This window comes from Pholcus phalangioides, unplaced genomic scaffold, assembly GCF_987345545.1.
Source record: "Pholcus phalangioides strain wild (caught in Gottingen) unplaced genomic scaffold, Ppha-v1.0 ptg000005l_1, whole genome shotgun sequence".
NCBI classification, from domain to species: Eukaryota; Metazoa; Arthropoda; class Arachnida; order Araneae; family Pholcidae; genus Pholcus; species Pholcus phalangioides.
In genome coordinates this window covers 4,033,771-4,048,790 of record NW_028301598.1, presented here as the reverse complement: position 1 = coordinate 4,048,790, position 15,020 = coordinate 4,033,771, and the positions used below count along the sequence as shown (strand labels likewise).

At 39.0% G+C, this 15,020-nt stretch overlaps 1 protein-coding gene across 1 annotated transcript in view; it reads left to right on the top strand.

The window, feature by feature from the left end:
- The first annotated feature begins 1,434 nt into the window (after positions 1-1,434).
- Positions 1,435-15,020, top strand: part of Larp4B (La-related protein 4B) — a 131,662-nt gene continuing 118,076 nt past the window's right edge. Inside the window, exon 1 of the mRNA XM_089232146.1 lies at positions 1,435-1,743. Coding sequence (XP_089088272.1) covers positions 1,450-1,743 — 294 coding nt within the window. The 5' untranslated portion in view covers positions 1,435-1,449. The remainder of the gene's footprint in view (positions 1,744-15,020) is intronic.

Here is a 15,020-nt window from a genome sequence, read left to right as displayed (position 1 = left end):
TGCTGAAATAAAAAAAGTCAGCAGTGACGTCACGCAGTAGTTTTGTGGTGGTCGAGTGGTCATTGAGACGGACTCGCACCGTGAGCACCCGCGTTCGAACCTCTCCGTCACCACAGTGGTGGTCGGCTGAAGTTCGTTTTCTGTGGATAGCAGCTTAGAACAACTTCAAACAAGTTCTCTTCGTTTTCCTTCCTCTTTCCTCATCATCGCGAAGCTTTATTGCAACCCCATAACTTTTTCTCCCGTCTTTTTTTTCTCTATACCGTGATAAGGATTTTTTCACGTATGATTTATCTTTCTACTATATACATATAAGAGTGAAAGAGAAATCTACTTTGTATCTATAATATTATCAACTTATCTACCATATATTATTTTACTCTTTCATTTGTTTTTTTTTCTTCCTTTTTCTTCCTTTCCTTTTTCTAACGAAGGGTTAGGTTAGGTTACCATATTTATCGCCGACTCGTCAAATACAGATCATGCGCAATTTGTTTCCAATCACTTGTAAAGGAAAGGGTTAGGTTTATGTGGCAGTGGGTTAAAAGTTTGGGAAAAAAAAACCTCTTTTATTGCAGAAAATGCTCTTTCCGTGATAATGTTTAACGAACTTAAAGTTTTTCTGTGCATTGTTGCAACAATAGAAAATTTACACCAATAACGTAATTAGTTACGATTTTATAAAATTAGTTTTAACTTACGGGATATAACCGAAATCTTATCATTGTATCAGACAAAGACAAAACAAGTAGATGTAGTAATTATAAATAATATAATATGGGTTACATCTGGTGCATCAGGTGTTTCAGCCACTAAAAAGGAAAAAAAAAAAAAAAATACATCTGGCAACACCTGTTGAGAAATTAACGGCGGCATTCCGTTACCGCCAACAGCAAACCTACAGGACCGTCACATTACGAGCATCGCCAACTTCTGGCGGGAAAATGACAACGAGGAGAGAGAGAGAGAGAGAGATTATAGGAGATGGGGGGGGGGAGAGGAAAGCAACTGCGTTAACGGAGTCGGGGGGGGGGGGGGAAGGAACGTTGCTGTAACCTTTTGGTCAGACGAGAAGAGGGAAAAGGTCAGGGAGAGAAGAGCACATATTTCCGAAAAATCCTCGTTCTTTTTGCTTCACTTCCGCCCACTCACCCATCGTTTGGAGCGAGGAAAGAGGCAGCCAGCAGCTTCCGCGAGCGCCAGTGAGAGCCAGTCCTCCGACGAGTCGACACACACACACACGAAAACAATCTCTCTCTCCCTCTTCTGGCACAAAAAAAAAAAACAAGTCACTTCTCGTAACGTCTCTATTATTGTTTTTGTTTCCATTTTTTTGTTTATTTTTTTTGCAATTCCTATTATATATAAACAAAAAATATACAAAAAACAAGGTGAATAATATAATTAAATCAAAATCGAACTGAAAAACTTAAAAGAAAAACAACAACGATGAAATGGAGCCGTACGGCTTGCGTTACCGGTGCTGCTTCGGGGACTACGGGCCGAGGCGGCCCGGCCTGGCATGACGGCACGCAGCTGCAACAGGCCCACGGGTCGTGCCGGAACTCTTCTTTCAACGGTGGTAACGGCGGCCAGCGTAACCATAATAACAGGAATAGGAGGCAAGACTGGTCCGGTTGTTGCACGTCTTCTCCTACTTCGGTGCTCGACCCGACTCCTCACCATCCTCAAGAGACTTACATATGTTGCGCGTACAGCCCACGTTGTTTCATCATACAAAAGGTAAGAGGGGTTCAATTCTCATATATAATCTTTCATTTATAAGCTACCGAGAGAGAAATTTCTTACTTGGCTGTGTACGTACCGCGATGCCGGTGCGTGGCCACCTGTATTTACGCTTCTGTGTAGGATTTGTATGCCGGCTGTGAAGGGGACCATACGGCGCTTGTTTACTGTCACATCCCGTTGAATCAGAGCATCGCCGTGGGTCTTATCGTGTTCATACGGTCGTTAAAATGTCGGAACCGTCGAACTAATGAATTTTCGGAGGTTTTACGACCCGGAAACTCGGTGCCATATGTTACGCTGGATATCAACAGCTGTTGGAAAATCTTGGCATTCCGCGGACCCGGAGGAGGAAACGAAACAAATAACGTCCGTCGTCATCCGCGATGGAAGCGCGAAACCGTCCATTCTCTTTCGTTAGGTATAATATTGTTTTATATTTATATAATATACATAAATTTAGGATAATTTGGTTTAAATATAATCGTAAATAATTCCCCCTCCCCACCACCCTAATACATATGAAAAAAAAATTATTTACTCTTTTCACTAATCCCCGTTTTTTTACATTAACTAAGAATACAAATTCAATGGCCTTAACAGGAACATTACCCATAACTGGGTGGCTGATGAAAATTTATATATGTGATTAATATATGGCATAATACCTGAAATTGCAAAAAAAAAAAAGCCTTAATACAAAATATTGTAAAAAAAAGCGACATCTTTACTTAATATCGTGAAAACCTCATCTTAATTCAACATATTCTAAAAAAAACTTATCTCAATTTAAAATATTCTAACAAACGTTTGCTTCATGTCGTAAAAAGTCACCTTTTTACGACATGGAATCTTAAAAAGGCCATCTTAATCATTTTCGTATTGATATTTACTGTGCTCAATATCGTTAAAAAACATATCTTTGCATGATATCTTGAAGAAGTCATATCTTAATACTAAATGTCGCAGAAAATCGTCGGATCTTTTGATCCGGCTTGTAAAAAAAAGCCATCCTAATTTGAAATACCATAAAAAGGCCATCCTAAAAAAGCCTTTTATATGTATCGAGAAAAGCCATCTTAATTTGAAGTATCAGAAAAAAAAGGCCATCTTTTTAGTTGATATCGTGAAAAGTCAGTTCAATTCGAAATGTTGAAAAGAAGCCATCTTTTAGTTGAAATTATGAAAAAGTAATTTTCATTTAATATCAAAAAAGCCATCTTAATTCAAAATAGTGTGGAAAAGGCTTTTGTGAAATTTTTTTCATTCGCCGTAATTGGCAACTTTATAATACGAGTCGCATGAGTGGTTTTTTTTGCTCCGCGAAATTTGATTTAATTTGTTCGTCACCCATTTTTTTAGTTTTAAATTTTAATTTCATTTGAAAGTGTTGAATCTTAGTTTGCCTCATAAATTTCGTTGAATTATCTGAATGAGAAATCTGTTGTTGATCAAATAATTATAACTTGTTGTAATCTTTGGTGTTTCTCCACGAAATCTGATAATATTTTCCATTACGGAAAATAATTAGGAAAAACGCACAGTAGCCGGAATCGCCCGTCGCTTAAGATATGGGACACGAAGTGTGTTGCCTTTTCAGATTCGAACTGCAAAAAGATGCCGGAAACAAACTAAACAGAACTGGAAATGCGAGTCCTTGGAGGGTAAAGATCAAATGTGTCAAGAAACAAATGCGTGTGATGTATCAGAAAATCACTGATAAGTTTTCCGAGGAATGCGGTGGATTACGCGAGAGAAATGAGACCCTAGTTGACGGATTAAAACTGAGTTGAAGGAAATGAAACAAGTGAATGACAAACTGTGTGCAATGGGAAACATCCTCTTGCGGGAAAAAAAAATTGAAAATGTGTACGATGAACTATACTGCTTGACAAATGCTAAGGGACAGTGTTATTTTTCGTCATAACTAACGACAGACATCCTTCAAGAAATGATATTTGGCACATTTTTAATAGACATCCTGAATTATCTTCATTATGCCAAATGAAACAGATATCACAAAAGAAAATAAGGTGCTCCTTCCAGCAATTGTAAACAGTTACGAAAAGCGTTCATTCTGCTAGAAATAAGGACAGCTATGAGTCGGTCAGTATGGGGAGTGTGCCTTCCTCGGACACTGAGGCAAATTTGGCATCTGTTGTGGTCGCTGTTCACTGAACTGTTGAGGAGAGCTTGTGGGATTTTGTCTTTCAAATCGTATTTGAGTTCTTGTATGCTTCGAGGAGGGTTGTCTTTGAGCAATACGTCTGCCGAGTGCATCCTATGCGTACCCAATGGGATTTAGATCCCGCGAATATGCAAGCCGCGTTCAATAAATATCTTTATTTGCTAGTGTGACAGACACTTCATTTGTCGTATGGGAAAGTCTGGACCAACTGCATCGTGGAAAAGACGGACATGACCCAGGAGAATGCCGGTGCAATACCGCAGTGATTTTATGGTACTTCTATCAAAGATAAGAACCGGAGTTCTGCGATTTTGCATCGTATCTATCCACACCATTACTCCTCGGCCATAGAGATCAATGTCTTTGACATTTTATTTTCTTTCAACACGAGCACAACTCCGGTATATCGTCATGGATAATTTACTACCGACTGAGTTGTGCCGGTAGAAGTTAGACACTCTACTGATGGTAACGAGTTCCTTGCTCTCTCCGCAGTAGCTACTTTGCCGCACACCAACTCCGGTCATATCGTTCGCCATACGGCAATTTGGCAACAAGTGGAGTTGAGTGGGAAATGAAGGCACCATCTACCGGTGGTCGCCCCAGTCTCGGTAGGTGAAGAACTTGTATTCTCTCGACGTTCTTCCTCGGATTTTAACCAGTAGACCTTGACAGCAACCTACATGATTGAAGATGAGCATCTTACCACTGCAACAGTCGGGCGCCTCCACAGTAGCTGGTGCCCAGAATCACTGTTGATGCTAAAGCGTGATTCGTCAGAGAACATGATTCTCAACCACTGTTGCTGATCCCAACGAATTCACCCATTACACCAACGAAATCTTTCTCGACGATGACGTGCGCGAAGCGAAAGGCATTGCACAAGCTTCCGTACATACAAGCCAACATTATCCAATCGCCGAGAAAAGGTTCTCGCACATACGCGAGTACTAGTAGCATTAGCAAGGTCTTCGACTACTTGGCTAGGAGTGGCATTTTTATTTCTTTTTGGAACTAGGCTGACATATCTATCCTCTTTAGGTGTGGTGATCCCTCCACGACCTCGAGCATGCTTTCACATAGCACTTCAAACTTCAATTTTCTTCCTCGAACCATACATTAACTCAAATTCACTTTGAAAGGCAAATGGGACAAAAAGCTCTTCCCAAGCTCTCCTCAACAGTTTAGCGGAGAACAGCGAGCCCAATACATACCAAATGTGCATCAATGTCCGAGGAGGTCAACTTCATACTTACGAACTCGTGTCTGTCCTTATTTCCAGCAGAACGAGCATTTTTCTTAACTGTTTACAACTGATGTAAAAGAGAATCTTTTATCTTTTGCTTATCTTTTTTTGCCATGTGGCGATATCTGTTCCATTTAGCATAATAAAGATAATTGAGGATGTCTGTTAAAAATGTGCCAAGTTTCATTTCTTCGAAGGATGTCTGACGTTAGTTATGACGAAAAATACTGTTCCTTAGCATTCGTCAAGCAGTGCGGATAATATGGTACTTAGATCCAAATCAACGATTATTGAAATAGTGGGTGTTCCAGAAGCAACTGGAGAAGATGTATTTTGAAAATCGTATCAAATATTTGGAAAATCCTAAACGTTTATGAAAATGAAGATATTTTGAAACAACCACGAGGGAGAACTAGACCTGTTTTTTTTCCTTCGGCCATTCAGTTGGAAAAAATACCCATCTAGTTTTTCCCTTGGATTTATCAAAAAAAACTTTTCCTGTGTAGTCTATTATTAAATACAGGAATGTTCTGGGAAATACGGGACGTATGGTGATCTAAATAGAGACTGAAATTAATTCTGGTTTTTTAAGCCTGGTTTCTAGATGTTTTTGATGGATCTAGTTGGAAAATGTTTTGTTTGTTGGTAACACTGGGCATCCGGGAAAAATGACTGAAAGTTATGAAACTTGAAAAAGTTCAATTGCAGATGAAAATTCAGAATTAATGAGAGGAAAAATCCTAGAATGAATGTAAGTTCAGAATTAATGAAAAAAAATCAAATAATTGATGGAAATTCAGAATTAATGAGAAGAAATCAAATAATTGATGAAAATTCAGAATTAATGAGAAGAAATCAAATAATTGATGAAAATTCAGAATTAATGAGAAGAAATCAAATAATTGATGAAAATTCAGAATTAATGAAAATTCAGAATTAATGAGAAGAAATCAAATAATTGATGAAAATTCAGAATTAATGAAAATTCAGAATTAATGAGAAGAAATCAAATAATTGATGGAAATTCAGAATTAATGAGAAGAAATCAAATAATTGATGGAAATTCAGAATTAATGAGAAGAAATCAAATAATTGATGGAAATTCAGAATTAATGAGAAGAAATCAAATAATTGATGAAAATTCAGAATTAATGAGAAGAAATCAAATAATTGATGAAAATTCAGAATTAATGAGAAGAAATCAAATAATTGATGAAAATTCAGAATTAATGAGAAGAAATCAAATAATTGATGAAAATTCAGAATTAATGAAAATTCAGAATTAATGAGAAGAAATCAAATAATTGATGGAAATTCAGAATTAATGAGAAGAAATCAAATAATTGATGGAAATTCAGAATTAATGAGAAGAAATCAAATAATTGATGGAAATTCAGAATTAATGAGAAGAAATCAAATAATTGATGAAAATTCAGAATTAATGAGAAGAAATCAAATAATTGATGAAAATTCAGAATTAATGAGAAGAAATCAAATAATTGATGAAAATTCAGAATTAATGAGAAGAAATCAAATAATTGATGAAAATTCAGAATTAATGAGAAGAAATCAAATAATTGATGAAAATTCAGAATTAATGAGAAGAAATCAAATAATTGATGAAAATTCAGAATTAATGAGAGGGAAAAAAATCACAGAATTGAAAATATGTATCGTACATGTATATCTTCTTCACGTATATTACGAAAAGTGCAGGGGCCTCCCAAACCGCGGGGCCCAGTGCGACCGCGTCTATCGCACAACCGTAAGGGCGGCTCTGAGTGAAAATGATGGATTTCCAAGATGATATCGAAACAGAGGGGCATTTCCTCGCCCAACCTTGATTCTTTCTCTGTAACATCGGAATTCATAAATTCAAAAGATAATGTAAATATACTCCATTTCAACATAAGAACCCTGCGGGGAAAATTATGATTGGAAAATTGGATTATAATTATCTCCCCTTTGCGGGGACAATTAGTGATATATTTAAACAGATTGGAAATTTCCTTTGATCTGGAATTAATCATCAGAAATTTGGGTAAAAGATAGTGGCAATCAACTTTTATAATATTCCTGGTTACTATTGTTTGTACCGATGTCGTACCCGAAAAAGATCGGGAGTTGTTATAGAATTTATGAAAGATCATTAGAGTACATTCCAAAAATTGCAAGTTAATATGGTTACCGCAGAAGCATTGGATTTAGATTATGATCATTTTGACGTTTGTGTAATTCTCTTATACCGATCTTTTGGCTTTATTGCCTCTGAATTCCTAAATGAATTTCGATCAATATCGTAAATACTATAAAAACATAAAAATGTTATACAAGTGGGTGATATAAATGGATGCACTGAATAATGGCTGAATATGGAATTCAGTCATATATGGGTCATTCTCACAAAATAAGACAAAAAATGGAGAAAAAAAAAATTGTCAAAAACAAATTGTCAACCAAAAATCCAAAGAAATTCTTAGTGACACTTCTTTACTTGTTGATAAATGAAATATAGCCAGCAGCGAAGTTTGTTTGAAATTTAATGGTGGAAAAAAAAATTCTTCTAAGTTCAACCCATGTTATAAGTGATAGCCAAATCCGACGTGGCATTTTGCCTATTTCAGCATTTAACTTGATATTTATGCTTGACAATCGCAACATGTTCCATATATTTTGGTATTTTATTTTCAACTTTGACAATCACTGGTACTCTGAGCAATTTCTTTGGCAATTGCATTTTTCTTTTTTTATTTGAGTTTCTCGCTTCCTTTTTTCGTCTTTTTTCATGTTTTCATGGGGGACAGCGATTTCTAATTTGTGTGTGTTTTGCTTGAGCATGAGTTGCATTCTCAAAGCAAAGTCTTTGAATGAAATTTTACTGCAGCTTGATGTTGCAACCAATATATATATATAAATTTGGATTTTTCCCACTTTTCTCGCGGTGACTTATGATCAAACCTTCCCTCTGTTTAGACAGCGGAAAGACAGAGCTTAATGGCAGGAGAGAAGGAAATTTAACAAAAACTCTCACCTCTTTTTTTTCTGAATAAATCAAATTTGTTAAGTAATTTACAATTCTAATTGATTTTAGAGGAAGTTCAAGGGATGGTTACATTCTTCTCTCTCAACGTTTCCAACACAAAATTTTATAGGTGGCAACTGGTGTCGTAGGACTTGAACCATCGTTTCCGAAATGCCACAAATGGAAAGAAAAAAAAGCTAAGGAAAATTTTCATTTCGCTATAAACTATTGATAAAATTAAAACAATTGATAATATTAAAAACTCTTCAGAATCATAAAAAAATTTGAAATATAAAAAAGTATAACGATCCTAAAAATATATATTATTGAAAATAAGAACACATTTTTGTTTTGAGATAGAAAGTTATCATTTTAAAAATTTGAAAAATGGGCTGGAGATAGCCAGGAGAAGGACATTTCCTTAAGAATTGAAAATTTGTGCAAGTGAATTTTAAAAAATCTATTGATGAAAAAAGTATAGAGTGGTGACTTGTTATAGAAACACGAATGTATAGTGACGAAAAAAAAAATTCTGTGCCAATACATCATATGTAAACTGCTGGGGACACAAATCAGGCCTATTTCGTGAGAATCACCCATAGTTGTATGCGTATGTGGCCCTAAAATGGCGGAGCTCGGTGCGACCGCACCTGTCGCACACCCCTAAGGGTGGCCCTGAGAACTGATTCCCAACCAGCGCGTCACGGGACTTGAGACTTGATTTCACTGAAGGTTCTCGAAATCAGAAAAGGGTCCCTGAGGAAACCCTTTTATAATTAATAAAATTTTAATCAAATTCTCAAGAGTGACGTGGAAGTGAAAAGTTTTTTGGAATTCATTTAATTGGTATTTGCTAATGGGAACACCCGGAAAAAAAAAAACACGTTGAAAGTGAAATCATCCCTCAATGGATCTCAATGGACACAATGCGCGTGCTTCCGATTTTCCTCTTCTAGAGTTTTTGGTTGCGTCAACTGTCTGTGAATGGGGATTAGTTTCCGTGATTTTATTCTCCATATTTACGATGAGAGAGAAGAGAAAAGAAAAAAAAAAGCCCGGATGTGTGTGTTGACTCACAAGAACAGGGAAAAAAAACACGTAAAAAATGTGATAAACTGTGCTTGTAACGTGACGTCATTGAAACACAACAAAAACCATTGGTTTATAACAAAAAAATAAATAAATGCAATATATAGTCGAGGAAACTTTACTTGTTTGAATAGGTTTGAAAAGTAAATAAATATGTAATAGAGAGAAACGCTCATTTCAAAACAATTGGAAAACTTCAAAAACTGTCCACTGAGTGCTTATGAAGGCACTGAAATGTGGGTGCAGCTTTATAGACACTGGTGAAATCTTGATAGAAAATGAAATTTTTATCTCCAACTAAAATTACTCGAATCATAAAGGATTTATAAATGTACGTATCGCTCTAATCGTGGAGTAGTAAGTAAAGACGTGGAACTTTTTGAATTTGCTTTCTCTTCCTCCGCGCACATCCTAGTTGCAATAGCAGTGCTAAACCCTTCGGTATGCGCAATCCAAGAGACACCACAATATAAGTCTCTTTGTGTGGATTGAATAGCTGTCAGCCTCATCAAATTAGATATTCATCTAGTGCGCGTTCCTTGTCATGTAATTGGACATCCGTACACAAATTGATAGGAATTTGCGGCAAACCACTCTATGAATAACGCATAGTCGCACCTAAACAAGAATGACAGCAACGGCAGAGAGCAGATGTTTGATGGCTTCGAAGTTGAAGGCTACTTCACCAACTCCGGCCATATCGCAATTTACTGCCATTAATGAGTTGGGTTGGGAGTGAAGACGCCATCTGTCGGTGGTCGCCTCGAGCTCATTAGGGAAATTATCTTGTAATCTATATTTGTCCCTCGGTTCGAACCTTGGACTTGACGACAACCTTCACGATGGTAGACGAGCATCTTACCGCCACGCCACTCGGGCAGACATTGAGGACTTGTTTGCTGAAATTTTCATCCTTGGAGAACTAAATGAACAACGCATAGACGCACCTAAAGAAGAAAGACAGCGACTGAGAAGAAAACAGATGCTTGATGCAGTGCCGTTTTAACGCATGGGCCCACCCGGGCGTTTCAAGAGAAGAGGGACCTCAGAAAAATAAGAGGTGGTTGAATTTTTCGAGAATTTCCTAGGTAGGGCCTCAGAAAAATCACTTGGCCCGGGGGACCATGAAGATCTTAAGACGGCCTGGGGGGCCCGTAATACTCTTAAGACGGCCTTGATGGTTTCAGAAGTTGAGGACTTGTCTGGGGATGAAAAAGTCATTTACTATCTCTGCCTTTAAGCAACATCTGATCACATCACTGATTTTGTGACTACTTGACAGCAATGTCTGATGCTCATAGTATTGAGACATATTGAGCTGTCAGGATGGAAAGAAGATGACCAAATGCCAACCAGAAGCTGCTACAGGACGAAACGACAAGAACCATGGTTTAGGTTCACTTTATCCTTTTCTGTGCTCGTAACATAAAAATTAACTAATCCTAGGTTGAAATTATATAGGGCTGGTTGGATTAATCGGGTCGGCTAATCGATCAATTGTTAATCGTAGTTAAAAATGTTCGTTGAGTTAATCGACTCTCGATCAATTCGATTAAACTTTTCATTGAAAGTTTGTGAATTAACTTGATTTAAAAAAAAAAAAACGATTAGATGTTCTGTATGGAACATGATTTATAAGACATTTTGGATAAGTGACCATATATTTGAATCAATATTTTGATCAAATTAGATTCAACGAAAACTGGTGATTTCAGTTTCAAATTGAGTTTGATAGGAGTTTTAGAAGACGACCAAAGTTTATTGTCTCCACTATGAACAGTAGTTTTTTGTATTCTTGGAAGTATCAGCTCATCTCCTCACAAGTGCTATTCGAGAGGAGTTTTCAGCTAAAACAAGCAACACTATAATCGAAAGTAGTTTCGGAATCAGTGAATAATAACCAAAAATAACCGTTTTTTTTATAAAAACGACAACATCCAAGTAAAGAAATTACGGGTTTTGGCAATTATGTTCAACATACACAGTAAATTGCTTGAAGCGGACAGCCTTAATTTCTTAACCTATTCCTATTATGACGTAGTCGATTGGTGAATGGGCATGAAAACGATTATATTTACGATTATGGAATCCTTTTGCGTTGTGTATTAGCGTCCGTCAACAAAGATAGCGACCAACAAAAATTAATAAAATTCACACAGATGGGTTAACATTAACAAATTAATTTATTATTAAATTATCAAATAAAAATAAGGGTTATCCAAAGACATCCACATCCAACATGTTTTATTACTATTGAGAATAAATCATCTTGACATGCCGAATATTAAATGATTAAGTATCTCCATAAGTGATAAATGATTAGAAATTCTTGAATTGAGAGAGAGAGATGATTTCGACTAAATTGATATGGCACTCACCACCAATTATCCATCTTTCGGATAAATCTCCGCCCTGACCGTTCACTTCTTCACCCGATCTTTCCTCGTTCTCTCTCCAACCCTCAAACTCGAACCTCTTTCTCGCACCTCGACTACAGGGAAAAAGACCTCGTTTTTCGCAGCACCCCACCGATTTATATGGGACCCGATCGCATTAGCGGTTCCTCAGAAGAATTGCTTCTTGGAACTCACCGGCTCCCATTCATGTCGGCGGCTCTATTTATTTCCAAAGTCCGTCGACTCATCAGAAACTGTAACGCCGTCTGAGGCTCGCGGTGTTACACTATTGTTGTTTACATCTACGAATATGACGTCATCATCGATGGGGGCGGGGGGGGGGGGGTTCCAATTTGCTGACTTTTGATGACAAGGGGGAGGGGGGGGGTTTAGATAATGCTTATGTCATCAACTACCTTTTATGAAAATATGAGTTAAGATTCAGAGGGGCGGCAGAGCTGATGACAAAATTTTTCTGACAAGGGGGAAAGGGGGGTCAACGTTTTGCTGACTTTTGCTGACAAGGGGGGGGGGTCAAAAATTGCTAAAAATTTGCTTATGTAATACTTGAACGGCCCCTAACCAGTCGAGCAGTAGTAATTGTTCCTGCTGGCAGCGCCGTCTCTACGTATATGGGTAAAATATATGGGCCAAGCACGCGGCTCAAGGACATTTTTTTCCGATAGGGGGCTTCTGATGACCTTGCATCGCCATTCATATCAACTATGTCAGACTTGTAGAGAGTCCAGTGTTTTGCTCGGCTTGCTTACGGCAATGATTCTCAAACTTACCTCTTAAGCGGCCGGTTCTCTAGCCGTAGTCAACATGTATCCGCAGTTATCCAGAATCGTCTAACGAAGAACCACTCTATGGACAGAATAGGCACAAATCAATATCGTCAGCTTTCCGCAAGGCACACTTTGAGGAAGCAGTAGTCGAGGGAGGACCGACCAATTGCTATCGAGGTAGTCCTGTCAGCTGGAACTTATTTTCTGTCCATCTACCTGCGTTTTTCTCAAAACAAGATGCTCTAATTTACACTTAAAAAAAACTGTTTAGACATTCTGAGTGACATCCAAAAATGGTTTTTCACCACTGATATATGCTGCCAAGTTCAAGGCACGAATGCGAGCCGGTCTGCCGTTTGAAAAAGTCTCTCCACAGAGAGCTGGCCGACCAGCATGATACTTATACAATTATGAAGCTTCAGGGGCATTTGCCATTTTCACTTAAAATCATGGAAGACAGATGGCAGTGCCATTGACTACCGATCCGATAGAAATTCGGCAGAGGAATGTGTTCGAGGAGCACGGACGGTCAAGTGGTGGTAGTCAGAGGCGCATGTATGGTTTTGCCGACTGTGTGGGCTACACAAATTTTGCCGTCCTTCTCTTATTCTAGTCCAGATGGAACTGTTGTACAGCAACATATATAAACACAGATCCCTCAAGAAGTCGGTAATCAACAGGGTGAAGTACATGGGATTTCTTCCGATCAGGAGTCTAATCTTCTCGAATTCGCTACTCTGTGCTATAAATCCGCTTGGTCTCCCCCAATTCTGCAAGTACACCTGTCTCCAAGTCACTCTTTTTGTCACTCGCCTGAAGTCACTCTTTTTGTCACTCGCCTGAAGTCACTCTTTCAGTCATTCACGTGTTTGCCCACTGTTTTGATCACTCGCATGCTTGCACACACTCTAAGTCACTCGTTTTGGCCGATCACTGACATAGTTCCTTGCTTTATAGGTCACTCTTCTGATTACTTACACGTTTACACACGCTCTAGATCACTTTTTTTGGTCATTCACATGCTCTCACCCTCTCTAGATCTCTCTTTTGGTCAGTTTTCACGTACTAAGTCACTCACCGACCTTGTCCCTCGCTCTGTAGATAACTCTTTTGGACATTCACATGCTTGCTCAGGCTCTAAAGGCCGCTACACACTACTCTGACGCGACGTGGTCCTGCGTCACACAATTTGAGTCATTAATTGACCTAGTTAGTCCTTTGCTGTCTGGGCAGAGGCGAATTTATTGAAGGTTGCACAAATTTTACCACTCTTTTCCCATTCTACTAATTTTCTTGGCCACTAATTCGCCGCCCTGGGCTACAGTCCGCTAACACCCCCCCCCCCCCCCCGTAAATATGTCACTAGTGGTTGTAGTGATATATTCAAAGGAACAACACAGACAAAAAAGACGGAAATGAAAATGACAGCCATGCTGTGAGAAACTAGGCTAAACACATCAAGTACTCGGAAGTACACTCATTGCCATAAAAATTTGCGCACCAGGAAAGAGTTGTCCAAATGGAACGAAATTTCATATATGTGAATACAACGTTGATATAAGTACATGATTACATAATTGAAGAAAAAGAATCATTTGTTACAGGGAAAACTACACATGAATGGAGGTTCTAGTATCCCCATTAGTGACAACACATGTGGCTGAAGGATGTCACGAACATACAGCTGGGTTGTCATGGTACCGTGGATGAATATTAGAGGTGACCGGGTGTCGTATGCGACGGCACCCCGTACCATCACACCATCTGTGCGAGCGGTGTGCCGCTGTATAGTGAAGCCAGGATTGAGGCGTTCTCCACGAGGCCTCCACACACATACACGGTTGTCATCATTACCCAAGACGAATCTCGATTCGTCGCTGAAGACGAATTGGTTCCATTCGATAGCGGTCCAATCCCGTCGAGCTCGACACCACTCCAAACGGAGGCGGCAGCGAGTGAGTGTCATTGGTATCATACGTAATGGGCGCAGTAGGGAAGCTACTGCCTGTATCCGAATAGCGGATAACGATGCAGTTGGGACTGTGCGTGCTTGTCGAGTGATGTAACGGTATTCTCGGATAGTAGTTGGTCTGCCGAGGGCATCCTGAGCCTGGTCCCGTCCATGCGAATTCCCTCACATCCACTGGTCCCAACACCGCCTCACAGTAAAGTCAGATCTGCCTAAGTGGCGGGCTACCCGCTGAGCTGACCACCTGGCTGCCATCATCCCGATGGTTCTTCCCCTCTCGAACTCTGACAGACAGACATGACCGCTGACCGCCCACAGAAACCATCTTGGGATGGTTTACGCTCTTTCCCAAAGGGATGGACGGTCTCGGAAAGCAACTCTCAGAGTCGAACTCTAGCAGCTAATTATATTGTCTTCGATGGTGGCGTAGCGGTATCCCTAATGAGAAAGCACCCCTCTGCAACAGATTAAGTACAGGCAAAATTCCTCTGCGTACTTGTTTTTATACGCTAATTAGAACGACGTTCAACGCCCTCTGGTGGCCTTACACATTGCGCAGTCACGCTGCGCGTCTAA